The sequence below is a fragment of the Solanum lycopersicum genome, chromosome 1 (genome assembly GCF_036512215.1).
Source record: "Solanum lycopersicum chromosome 1, SLM_r2.1".
Lineage (NCBI taxonomy): Eukaryota > Viridiplantae > Streptophyta > Magnoliopsida > Solanales > Solanaceae > Solanum > Solanum lycopersicum.
The window spans coordinates 76,659,362-76,672,343 of NC_090800.1; the positions used below are offsets into that span (position 1 = coordinate 76,659,362).

General features: G+C 35.0%; 3 protein-coding genes across 4 annotated transcripts; 2 read left to right on the forward strand and 1 right to left on the reverse strand.

Moving 5' to 3' along the window:
• The first annotated feature begins 912 nt into the window (after positions 1–912).
• Positions 913–7,813, forward strand: LOC101258302 (phosphoribosylaminoimidazole-succinocarboxamide synthase, chloroplastic). Its single transcript, XM_004229478.5, has 12 exons — positions 913–1,314; positions 1,615–1,716; positions 1,812–1,941; positions 4,359–4,451; positions 4,563–4,651; positions 5,083–5,163; positions 6,539–6,628; positions 6,714–6,803; positions 6,969–7,019; positions 7,107–7,153; positions 7,330–7,387; positions 7,456–7,813. Exons 1-12 carry the CDS (start codon positions 1,018–1,020, stop codon positions 7,513–7,515), a joined length of 1,188 nt encoding a protein of 395 aa, XP_004229526.2. The 5' UTR covers positions 913–1,017; the 3' UTR covers positions 7,516–7,813.
• A 698-nt stretch (positions 7,814–8,511) lies between these two features.
• Positions 8,512–12,969, reverse strand: LOC101258594 (pentatricopeptide repeat-containing protein At5g27460). 2 transcript variants are annotated; one of them, XM_026031170.2, is made up of 5 exons: positions 12,817–12,969; positions 12,489–12,735; positions 10,886–12,273; positions 9,680–9,762; positions 8,512–9,366 (listed from the first exon to the last, which is right to left on the reverse strand). In XM_026031170.2, the coding sequence occupies exons 1-3, from the start codon at positions 12,921–12,923 to the stop codon at positions 11,035–11,037; spliced, it is 1,593 nt and encodes a 530-aa protein (XP_025886955.2). In that variant the 5' UTR covers positions 12,924–12,969; the 3' UTR covers positions 8,512–9,366; positions 9,680–9,762; positions 10,886–11,034. The 2 variants fall into 2 exon arrangements, with proteins under 2 accessions (XP_025886955.2, XP_019070905.2); XM_019215360.3 differs by having other exon boundaries at positions 10,831–12,273.
• Positions 8,677–9,613, forward strand: LOC543815 (uncharacterized). Its single transcript, NM_001247159.2, is given in 2 exon segments — positions 8,677–8,991; positions 9,091–9,613. Coding segments are annotated over 2 exon segments (678 nt in total). The 3' UTR covers positions 9,454–9,613.
• Positions 12,970–12,982: the final 13 nt, after the last annotated feature.

Sequence of the window (12,982 nt, forward strand, 5' to 3'; positions counted from 1 at the left end):
ATAAAAAATCAACTTATTTTATGCACATATAATTTTGTGTTGCTCATCATTTTTTTTATACATTGCATTTATAATGATTACAGAATGTGCAAACTAAACAAGTATTTAATCAAAAATTGAATCATAATTTGATTCCAATAACATATCTGGCTTATACAAAGACCTCATTTAACATAATATTTCTTTTACATGTCTTCTAAAGAAAACTAATTTTATATCCTAAAAGTATTATACTTTTTCTTTTCTTGAGAAAATTAAAAATGTGTTACCTAAACAAGTAATTAGCTTATATAAAATGAAAAGAAAAACTAATTTGCGTTTTCGTTTTAATGAATATGAAAATATTTCTTTGATGCAGGCAATACACGTATTTCGAAAAAAATAATGTGTATTAAATATATTTTGACAAAATTAAGTTTATCGAAGACAACTCACGATGTTAAGAATTTGGCTTTAAAGTTTGAAGATAAATTAAATATTTTACTTTATAATTACTGTATTTAATTATGAATTTGCTAATTTTTTTAAAATCTAATAAGAATGGTAACTAATATTCGATATTCTTATGATATAATATTTCTTCGATTTTAATTTATATAAAAGTGTTTGAAAAATAAAAGTCGAAATACATACTTCTATTTATAAATTTTGGTATAATTAAAAATATTTTATGTATTTAAAATTACATTAAAAAATATTAGTATAAGTTTTTATAATAAAATAACTTAAAGTATATTTTAGAAAATGATAACAAAAAAAAGGGTTTAACTTTCCAAAAATATTAATTATTTTTGCTTTTTATACTTTCTCATATATATATATATATATATATATTTATTTATTTTTTTATTTTTTTAACTTTTAACAAAAAAAAAATAAAATGCAAATTTACCCCAAAAAAGAAAAAAGAAAAAAATTGAGCATGCGGCGGCCGAATCCGAAATTACAAACAATGGTCATCTTCTTTCCTTTAACCCTGAAAGAAGAAAGAAGAAAAAAAGAAACAGGAGAAAAACAATGGCTTTGCCAGCCTTAAACCCTCCAAAAACCCTAAATAAAAAGCTTCAATCTTTGAACTCACCATTTTTTTCCTTCTCAAAAACAGCATCATTCCCAAAGATAACCAAATGCAAGAAATACCCATTAATTACTATGTCAAGTCAGCAGCAAAGTCCACCACCCCATGTAGCATTAACCAACAATGACCACAAGGAAGAACTCATGAGTGCTATCAAAAGTTCAATAACTAATTGCTTATCTGAAACCCATCTTGATTTAACTGTACCTCAACTCAAGTCCAAAATCAGAGGCAAGGTAATTCGAAATAAAACTTGTATTCTTTATTCCCTTTTAGCTTGGGACCAAATTTGGGGAAGATGGGTTGAGGTTCATATGAACAGTAATGTGGTTTATAATTTTATCTCCGACCCCTTTTTAGTTTCTGTTTGTTTTGGGATTTGGGTGTTGTGGAAAAGCTTAATTGCATTGATTTGATAGAGGAATTTTAGTTTTCTGGATGGAAAGTTGACAACTTTATCGAAAATTTATATGCTTAGTTTTGAAATATGATTTATTTTCCGAATGTACATATGAAAAATTCCATGTGTTTTGAAGGTTAGAGATATATATGACGGAGGGGATTATCTTGTAATGGTGACAACAGATAGGCAAAGTGCGTTTGACAGAATTCTTGCTTCCATCCCCTTCAAAGGCCAGGTGAAATTGCTTATTATTGATAGTATTCAATTTGCAACAAGTATAAGGTGATCCCTATATTCAAGCTTTAATCTAGTTGCACTGTGATTATGCAGGTGCTTAATGAAACAAGTTTGTGGTGGTTTAATAAGACTCAACATATTACTCCTAATGCAGTGGTATCTGTACCTGACAAAAACGTAACTATTGCGAGGAAATGTTCGGTTTTCCCTGTTGAATTTGTAGGTGAGTATCTACTTTGTAGTGGTATTATCTTCAAAATTGTTTCACTTTTTGATAGATGTATAAAATGAGCTATGTGTGGTTAGGTTCTTATATACACTAGATTCGCCACATGTGCAACGCACGTGTATGATAAGTTTGAGATTCATATAATTCTAGGGTAGTATCCGTACGTCTTTTCCAATGTTTGTTATTAGTGCCGCCGACATCTTGGCGATGAAGATATAGAAAAATTTTGAGTTTCTAATTGATCTTGAATCATCATTTGTGACTCAGATTTATGGTGTCAAGCAGTGCAGGCTACATTTCAGTAGTATTCAGTCACTTGTATCATAATTATCGCTAAATATGTCTAAACAAAAGTAGTATTTTCTTCCAAAGTTGCATGGTGATTGTCATCTCATCACTTATTCAACCAAACCTATGAATACAACCAATGATACTTTCATAAGCTTCCTGTAGTGTTAACTTTTTCCCAATTGCATGACACTTTTCAATGTTATCAATTGTATCTCAACTAATACCTTCTTGTATATAACATGTCTTGTGTATGTCCCTGTCTTTCTATCTGGTTGTTCAGTCATAACCAATACTTTCATCGGAGATATTTGAAATTTCCCTTGAAAGTGGTACATATAGTTGGCCATGCAAGAGAACATGTTGTGGCAGTTGTAATCCAACAGTTGAGATTGCGCTTTTTTTATAGTCATTACAAAATATATATGTACTGGAAATTGCTTCCGAATGAACTTAAATTGATATCGTTCTTTCTCTAGTGGTGATAATGGTATTCTTGGAATAACCACTTGTTTTGTAGCATATTGTCCTGTTGTTATTTCCGCGTGCATGACATTCTTGTCAAAACCTCTTCAAATCAATCGTGTCACATTGCATAAGCCATCTGATGGGTGTAGATTCCTTAGCATCATGATATGGCAGCATAAGCATCTTTTTGATACACAAGGCAATCTAATCGATTATTCTGGTTCACACAATCAGATTAATAGTTCTCCCTACACAAGGGAACCTCATTGTCCTACTTATTTGTGTGTTTGATAGTGGTTGATTCTTTATCAGAAAATGGCCAGTACGTGTCGAGTGCTAAAAATACTGGTTCATTTAATATTCTTCCACCAGAGGGGAACTCAAATTGGAGATTATTTTGGCGTGCTAAGAAATCGCTGTTTTTTTAAAATCTAAACTCAAGTATATTTTTAACTATCCCATGGAATACACCCGTAGTGTGGTTGTGTGTGTTAGGGCTACCCATCATGTACACTTAAATATTTTGGTTGCTGGGAAGAAACTAACAGCCTAAAGGATGTAGCAATTTTAACGCGACAATGCCAAAGTTAGAAACAGGGTAAGTAAATAAAATTGAGGTGGAGTTCAGGGTGTAAGATTTCCATCTGTTTGATGAATAAATTTAAAGAATAGCAGAATTATGTGAGAAGATGTAAATTTGAAATAAACATGAGTATTAAATAGGTAGGATGGAACTTACAGCTGTTGAACGGCCGCGATCAATCTAACTAAAGACTATTCCAATGTTTGATTCTGTTGAGCGGGAGATGGATCACTGATTGCTTGAAAATACTGCACATAAGATTGATGACAGTATGACACAGTGTAAACGAAGGCTTGACTGCTTGAGTAACTAAGCTGTACGCTGGGATAATAATATGCATATGCAGGCCATACCTGTTAAATGCAGAAAAATGCAGGATTGTGTTCAAGGTGATGGTTTTAAAGAGAGAAAATGAGCAGTTGCACCCGTTGGGGAAGGAACATTGGTGGCTGTACAGAATATCATAGTTGGGAGTAGCACTCTTGGAAGGCGTCTCCAACGCGGGAAGTTAGTTGTTAGCGATTAGCGAAGTGGTGTTTTTAGTTAGTTTTTATTTTTAAGTTAAGGGTATTTAAGTAATTTAACTTTCAAGTTTGTGATTTCATGCTTTTAAGTTAGTATAGATATAGATAGATGTATAGTGAGGTAATTTTATAAGTCAGCCAAATTGTTAGTTTTGGTTATATGTCATGCACCTGCATGTTTAGTTAATCTTTGGGATGATATCACTTTGAACCATTGTTAATGCCCCATTCTCTTTTTTTGGAGGAAAGGAGCTAAATCAATTGCAAGTCTTGATAATTATGCAATTGAAATTCATAATAGGCGTCATTTTGAAGGGTGCAAGCTGAAAACCTCCTAATAATCGGTTGATTTTTATGCTTCTAGGTTTCCAAGTGTCTTTTAATGCAATTATTGTAATTAAGTAATAACTTCTAAAAGCTTTTGTTATGAACTTACCAGGTCATTCTTGCATCTACTTCTCATTTTAATTTATGTTTATTGGCTAGTATTTTGTTATTATACATCAATAAACCCATGGTTTAAGATATTAACGATATTTTTTTTCTAGTACGAGGATATGTTACTGGAAGCACTGATACATCACTCTGGACAGTCTACAATAAAGGGGTTCGCAATTACTGCGGCAACAACCTTCCTGATGGTGTGGTTTGTATAATGCATGAATGCAACCGTTTTTGTTTTGGCCTTCGTCTATCTCCTTTTTTTTTTTCTTGAACTTGTTCTTATATTAAAGATGATTTCTTTTTGACAGGTCTGGTGAAAAATCAAAAGCTTACCGAAAATATACTTACTCCGACAACTAAAGCAGCAGATCATGATGTTCCTGTAACACCAGATGAGGTCTGTATTCTTTCTTCTTTCTTCTTTCTTCTTTCTTCTTTCTTCTTTCTTCTTTTTCTTCTTACTTCCCTAGCAGTCTAGCTGTTCTTTTTATTTGCTCTTCTATAACTGAATAGGCTAATTTCTTACATGTTGATGGGAAATAAGTGTAAGATATAATTACGTGAAATATGAAGAAGTGGCTAAAGATGCTAACTGGTCCCATTCATGGAAGGTTATATTGCGGTCTTTATGTTTCGCATCTTGTTAATCTGATGTTTTTGTCACAGTATATGATTTGGTTGACCTTGGTCCACTTCCTGGTATTAGAGTTAGAATTTCTGAACTTCCGAGTATTTGCATGCCAAAGCCGGGGCTATAGGTATATGTTGTAGTATTGAATATGTTGATTTGAGGTGCGTATGAAGCTAATCTGCTATATATAACTGCAGATAGTTCAACGCGGTCTTATGACTCAAGCTGATTACGATGAAGTCAGTAGGAGGGCAATGAGCTTATTTGAGTTTGGCCAGGTAAACAAATCTTGTGTTCTGTTTTATATCTTGTTGTATTGGGATTCTTTTCATGCCTTTCTTCAATAGCTATTAATGCCAGTCTCTCACTTCAATATTATTGTTGTTTCTTGATTTCAAGTTCTTCTTGATGTCTCAAAGCAGATTGATTTAGTTGGTGCTGTTGAGGAAAGCAAATTGCTTTAGTTGGTGCTGTTGTCTTTTCCTCCTTGACTGTCTTAGTTAACTTCCAATCTTGGAATTGAGAAGTCAAGAGAGGCTTTCCATTCTGTATTCACCTAAAAAGCAGCATGCCCCATAAACGACATTGCTTAAAGAGCTCAAAATATGAATTTAATTAGATATTTAAAGTCTGACAGGATGCTACACCTATAATTAGTTATGTGTATACACCTCTGCTAATAGAAAACTTGAGCTAAGATGTAGAGGCCACATCGGCCTTGATGAGTGAAGGTTGTCAGTTATAGCGATTTATAGGTGAAAATCTCCTTCTGTTAGTCTCTACATTTCCTTCCAGTTCTCAGATCTTTTTCCTACATATGTGAGTTGTAGACTTATATTAAGAGGTGAAGTAGTTTCCGGTCCTTCCTTGGAAATGCCTTGGTGTTCATATCTTCAAGTTGAGCTTCCATGTAATAATCATGTCTTCAATAAGTAGTTTCTAAAATTGTTGCTTGAGTAGAAAATTTCTATTTCATGCCTGGTTTATCAACTGTCATCATACCTACCTCAGCAATTCAGAAATGACTCTTGAAGGTTATACACTTTGGTATGGAGGTCATTCAGACTAGTAATGGTCAAATGTTCTAAACATAAAATTGTTATCCGCTCCGCAAGATAGCTGCTTCCAAGTACCCTGGGGAGACCATGAGATTGGGAGGTTTCATGGGGTAGCGCCTCAATAGGTGGAGCATTTGGTACATGAATGCTTTACTCAGGCTATCTGTCTCCAACGCCCCAAGAATGTCCATACACACTGTTATCCCAGCTGGTTTTCTTTAAGTATCTAACCTTAATTGTACATAATATGTTGTTGCTCTTTAGTTAATAATTTGATAAGAGTATATTATGTACATTATTAGTATGCCTAGATCTTTTGAACTTCATCCAAATTTTAATGGAGTTCTGTGAGTTTTATATTTCAATCTCATTTTGAAATTTTATTCTTTTTTAAATAACTAGAACATAAAAAGATTTGTTGGGCTAATCTGTTTCCATGTTAGGCAAAAATATCCTGTCCTGCTTCTCAAATCTTTTAAAGAACTAATAGCTAGAGTTTTGAGCTGTACTTTGTGTTAGCTGTAGAGTGCATTTGAACTATTATAGGATAAATCTAACTTTTATGCAGTTGTATTCACTAACTTTTATATTGCAGCATGTAGCATTGGATCATGGGCTGATATTAGTGGACACCAAATATGAATTTGGAAAAGGACCCGATGGTCAAATTTATCTGATTGATGAGGTAAGCTTTAGATGGCCTTGTTTCTCTTTGACAATGACTCTACTTTTTCTCACTGAAGACCTCATCTTCTGCTTCCAACTTTTAGGTGCATACACCTGACTCAAGTAGATATTGGATTGCACATTCCTACCAAGAGCGCATTCAGAATGGTCTTGAGCCTGAAAATATCGACAAGGTTTCTTACATAATATGAAACTTAATCTGTATCCCTTAAACACATGCTCAAGCATTAATCTCAACTGGATTAAGAAAGTAGAAAACAACCATCTTAGGTTATATAGCTTTTAGTATGTTGTCGCTTGCAATATGCTGACTGACACTACAAATAATATTTGCCTAGGAATTCTTGAGGTTGTGGTTCAAAAGTCATTGCAACCCATATGAGGATGAGGTGATTGGTCTTTCTGCTCATTTCCTTGGTATTCAGATAACTTGTTTTTGAAATTGCACTAATAGAAAAATTGATTTTCCTGCTTAGGTCTTGCCTGATGCTCCAGAAGAACTTGTTTCTGAATTAGCTTGGCGGTATGTGTTCATGTCTTCCTATGTTATCACTGTCAAGCCAAAGCCTCCACTCTTTTTAACTAACAAAACCTTGAAACTTCACTTGATTGATTGTGATCTACTTGCACCAAAGTTGCCTACGATTATCATTATTCACTGTTTCCATTATTAATGCTGATTTCCACTTCATTAAGCAGATATATTTTTCTATTCGAGACAATAACAAATTCAAGATTCGAGATGCCTGAGACAAAGGTAAAAACCTATGTGTAAAAGCACTATTGGATGACTGCAGCAGTTACTAAAACTTGTTCTTCATGCAGGAGCCAGTCCATGATCGGATCTCGAGAAATGTTTCACAGGCTTTATCATCATTGCAGTAATAACATCAAACAAGAGAGCATCTTGCATAAGTTTTATGAGGTGGAATAAGTACCTTCTGCAGTAATCTCTGAAGAATTGTATTTTAAGCTTGTCGTCGAGGAAGTCGGTCAATGTTGTAATGCTATGTGATTACTCATATAACAACAGTTATGCACCATCCCCAAGTAAGTTAGGGAACCATAAACTGTAAAGTTACTAGTTTTTCTAGAATTTTGGATTTTGATCATCCTAGTTTGAGTTAAAGAATAGTTGGCAGACAAAAGATATTTATTCAAGTGTCACCTTCTGACTTATAAATGCTTGTTAGATCGTATAACTTTGATGGCTGCTCTTTGTGTGTGAATTTGTTTCAACACCAAATTTGCACACATTGATGGGAAATGGAAAAATCAAAACCATTTTACTGCCATTAACTTCTCAAAAATAAGAGAATTGTTAACGTTGACAATCATGGAACATTTAGGACTCATTCTTCCAACTCTTTGATTACGTGCGTTTACATTTCTCACTTCCTTTTTGATCTGTCAACTTGTTTACGTAAATCTTTCATTTATGCTCGGCTGGAAATAAGACAAAATAATATTTTGATACATTCAACTTATGTTTTAGTCTAAGATCACGTGATTTAAGTCTTTTTATTTTATTTTATTTTCAAAAAATTGCAATCAGATCAGAATTAGACAAACAAGTTGAAACGGATGGACAGATAGTTTGAAACGGATGGACAGATAGTTAGTGATTTATCTTGTTTGGCAAATGAAAACACTATTGTTTTCTTTGGACATACTGAAAATAAAATAAATAGAATGTGTGTGGCGGATGGAATAATCACAAAACTATGTGAATAAGATTGCAGAAACTATCATTTTCCGATGAGATGAATAATGAATTTTTTAAGAGAAAGGAACGTTAATTAGCATTGAAAAGTCAAAAGAACCAATCATCTTGATAGTTTGTGTTGACACGAAAGTACTAAAATACCTTCTAAGAAACTATTGGTAGACAACTAAACATTCATTATTTCACACTTGATTATCTCAAGACTTGTAATATGCCAACATTTGGCAACAGACTTAAGGCCCACTTTGGCCTACACAGCAAGAATTGTACCACTATATAACAAAAGAGATTGAGTACCCTCTACAAAGCAAGAATCAGCAATGGCAAGTGAGAAAGTGAAATTGCTTGGATACTGGGCAAGCCCTTTTGCTCTGAAGGTTCATTGGGCACTGAAACTGAAAGGTATTGAATATGAATACCAAGAAGAAGATCTCTCAAACAAAAGTCCTTTGCTCTTGCAGTACAATCCAGTTCATAAGAAGATTCCGGTTTTGGTTCATAATGGGAAACCTATTGCAGAATCACTAGTCATACTTGAATACATTGAAGAGACATGGAAGCACAATCCACTCCTCCCTGAAGATCCTTATGAAAGAGCCAAGGCGCGTTTTTGGGCAAAATTTGTTGATGACAAGGTATAACCAATGTTCAAATATGAAAGAATCCATTCCTGTTACTTGTTTATCATCTGGCAGCAAATCACTCGATTATTCATGCTCTTTCTTTCTTTACAGTGTGTGCCAGGCATATTTGGTACTTTTGCCAAGGTCGGAGTGGAGCAACAGAAGATAGCAAAAGAAGCTCGTGAGAACTTGAAAATTTTAGAGGATGAACTAGGCAAGAAGCGCTTTTTTGGAGATGCAAAAATTGGCTTCATGGATGTCACGTCTGCTTGGATCATCTGCTGGGCTCAGATTGTTGAGGAGGTTGTGGATATCAGACTTATTGATGCCGAGGAAATGCCTTCACTTGTTTCATGGTTTCAGAATGTCCTCGAAGCTGCTCCCATTCTGAAAGAGTGTACACCGCCCAAAGACAAATTGTTAGAGCATAACAAAGGATTTCACGAGATGTTGGTTGCTTCAGCACCATCTTAAAATCTAAAATCTGTTCCCATGTATGAAGATTTTACTAAATATGATTATATGACATGTAATCTTTTCGATGAGTTTGATGACACGTAAGATTTTGTGTTTTGCCTATCAAATACAATTGTGGGGAAATAAGGGCATACCGCATACGCATCTATGATCATGATATTATATAAGTCATCTTCTGTAAATTCGAGAAACTTCAACTATTTAAATGTAAAGAACACAGCACCTTGATAAAAAACGAGTGCCTGACTGTCAATATGCCACGCAAAATTTGAGTTACTTTTTAAGGATACGAGTTCCTTCAACTTTCTGCAAGTAGAGAATTTCATTGTAGTTAAGGGGGGGAGAGAAAAAGGGCTGTTGAACGTTAAAAGAAACCCAGCATTGGCACATATGTAAGCTGCAAAGGACCAGAGACTTTGAACCATAATATAATCGACCATTCATGAGGAAGCAACCCTCCTCCATTAGTAAGGCTATACAGATCAAAACAGACATTCAGCTTGCATACATAAGTGATCTTAGACCTATTTGTTCAAAATCACTACCAATCATCTATATAAAAAAACGAAGTAACTCATCCATATCATCTCTATCATGACACGATTCCATATTAGTTTGGTAGGCATCAAGAACATACAGTGTCACAAAAAAATTTAGGATCTATTTTCTTTGGACAATTTGCCAAAAAAGCCTCAAATTGAAAGAAATATCATAATAGAACTACGACGTGCATGAAGTTCATTAATGCAACAGAAAATGTAAAAAGACATGCTTTTACTGCAGCTTCATCATACTGTTGTAAATAATAAAACTCTAGCATTATTCATATGGAAGGGAGAGACTGAACAGAGACACTAAAGAAGCTTGCTAGGGTGAATCAAGCTAAAAGTGTAAATGATAAGAACACATCTCAAGATTGTTTTTTTTTTGGGCAGACGATACTTGTTGAATCAGATATATTCAGAAAAGTTGAGTTGTCCACCAATGCTTATATCTTACAGAGGACATAAAGGCTCAGGTGGTGCACAGAGTAGATTAAGATCAGTATATTTGATAAAGCTGAATCTTCATCTTAAACCTGGACTGTGCATAAGAAGCAAAATCATCTATCATAATAAAGACTTTGGTCCTGGCTGGCAGACTGTTTGCCTTTGGTAAGATATTCAGATATCATTTTTGGAATTTCATACGCGAATATCAAATGCCGAAAGTCTCAAGTATCATGAAAAAATAGTTAGTAGAATAAATCTACACTCTGGCTAGATAATAGAAAATGCAGAAGCCATAATCTTTCACCGAGTTACTCATATTGCAACTTCCAAGCGCAAAGGGAATCATGAGAAAAGAGAGTAGATTAATCAAACAAAAACTTACCAGTCGCAGCAGGATGCAGTCCCAAGAAGTCACATCCACTGTAATAAAAACTTACCAGTCGCTGCAGGATGCAGTCCCAAGAAGTCACATCCACTGTGCTCTTTATGTTTCAAGCCGCATGCTTTGAGTTAGCACCAAGTGACAAAAAATTGTTCAAAATGCTTGACATTCTAACCCATCTTCTGCCCTATGGATTTTGAGTTCTCAACAATGCAAAACGTCTGAACAGATGGCAGAGGTCTCATCATCCACGTCAATTCCATCATTCTGCATCATTTCAAGGATGTACAGTGGACTTTCTTCTCTTGAGATTTGCATTCTAAGCAATGACTTGTACACTTGCAAATTAGCAGGACCAAAATGTCTAAGAGTTGTAAGAAACTCCATAGCCTTCTCAAACTGTCTAGTTTCTTCGAAATATTCTGAAATTGCGACAACAATACTTGGTGATGGCCTCCATTCATAATGTTTTAGAGCAGCAAGACCACTTTTCAAGGCATCGGTAGCTTTATCCATTTGTTGACTCCTTATCCATCCCTCCACCAATATCTCCCAGGTTTTAGAATTTGGACATCCACCTTTCTCCAACGTGTGATAATGTAACGATTCAGCTTTTTCAACTGATCCATTTCTCATGTATCCACCGAGAAGAATGTTGGAGACTCTAATGTCATATGTTCTGCATTGAGACTCCCATTCCACAAAAATTCTCTCGGCCTCTCTCATGTCACAAAGCTTGACCAAAGACGACAAGATACACATGTAGTTGGCACAAGTTATCGGAGAGTTTACTGCTTTAGAGGCTTCCCAGACCCGATGTACTCCATCTTTGTTCTTTAAAGAAGCATACTGCGTTATGAGAAAGAAGTAAGGATAGTGATTACTGTTGGATATTTTCTTTTCAGCAGTTTTTAGGGCCAAAACTGCCTTGTCTGTGAGTCCTGCTTTCTTATAAATATTTGCTAATGTAGCTAAAGAGCTCCATCCCACTTCTACATTTTGGTTACTCAGCATCTCTTTGTATACCATCTCTGCTGATTCAACCCCAGAGAGCTCCCCACATGCGTCCATCCAGAGATTATAGGAGAGGACGTTTAAGGTTATTTGGTTTTGTTTCATTTGCAGGATGACTGATGGTACTTTTTGGTACTGAGATGTGGCCTTATAAAGCTTCATCATCTCATTAAACGGATGAGGGCTCAGAGCAAGTCCCAACTTATTTATCTTTAGCATGAAAGCTTCAGCCTTCTCAGTGGACCTTTCTTCAACATAACAATGAAGAAGAGGGAGGGAAGCAGCTTTCAGCGAAATAGTGCTTGTTAAACTCTCAAAATATCTTTCAGCTTCTATTCTACCGTGTTCTTTAACAGTTAATTCCAGTCGCCTGGCATAATCATGACGTAACATCTGAGAACAATGTTGAGTTTCCATCCAGTTAAGTATCTGCAAATAAATATAAAAAGAGAAAGAGATGTACATTATTGTCTCCATTACATGCTCAACCAGATCAAAAGGCGGAGATATTTCAGTATCATTTTGACATTTTTAACTTAACTAGCCATACTAAATCACATAATCAAGCACCCAAAGATACAAAATTCAACAAATTCAATTTGTTTAATTAAAAAAAAAGAAAAACTGATGAGCAAATATAAAACCTCCAAAGCAGGTCCAAATCGACGTCGTTTCATGAGCTGCCGTATAATCACCCTAAGCTCGTTTAGACAAACTCTACGGCCTTCATCCACCCAATTCTCAAGCACACTCCTCGTCGGGTTCACACCCGATGAAACCACCTTCAAAATTCGTTTTTTCAAATCACCCCCACCGGAATAACTGCCGTTAATCGGTGCCGCTTTGTTTGAAGAGTATGATTGTGACAGCACAAATCTCCATGTCCAAGAGCTTCCAAAACATGTACAATGATTTCCATGAGAGCGTAGAAATTACAGCATTGGAACAAAGAGAGAAAAGGGTGTTAATTACCTGTGAAATCTTGAAAGATTGAACCCAACTGGTACCTTGAACTGCATTTTCGGTGAGTGTGTTCTTGTTGCTTTGGGTATATCTTGTTTTGAGCTTTGGAGAATCATATGTTTTTGACGGTACAGTTTAGTCCCTAATGTATGAATTTTTTCCTATTTAAAATATA

Bases quoted from the DNA above. Each gene is read 5' to 3' on its own strand.
- LOC101258302 (XM_004229478.5), top strand. From the start codon at position 1,018: ATGGCTTTGCCAGCCTTAAACCCTCCAAAAACCCTAAATAAAAAGCTT. The intron at 1,942-4,358 runs GTGAGTATCTAC...TTTTTTTTCTAG, and splicing joins TTTCCCTGTTGAATTTGTAG to TACGAGGATATGTTACTGGA. The intron at 7,020-7,106 runs GTGATTGGTCTT...TTTCCTGCTTAG, and splicing joins GCAACCCATATGAGGATGAG to GTCTTGCCTGATGCTCCAGA.
- LOC101258594 (XM_026031170.2), bottom strand. From the start codon at position 12,923: ATGATTCTCCAAAGCTCAAAACAAGATATACCCAAAGCAACAAGAACA. The intron at 12,736-12,816 runs GTAATTAACACC...ATGTTTTGGAAG, and splicing joins AATCTTTCAAGATTTCACAG to CTCTTGGACATGGAGATTTG. The intron at 12,274-12,488 runs GTTTTATATTTG...ATTTATTTGCAG, and splicing joins GATTTGGACCTGCTTTGGAG to ATACTTAACTGGATGGAAAC.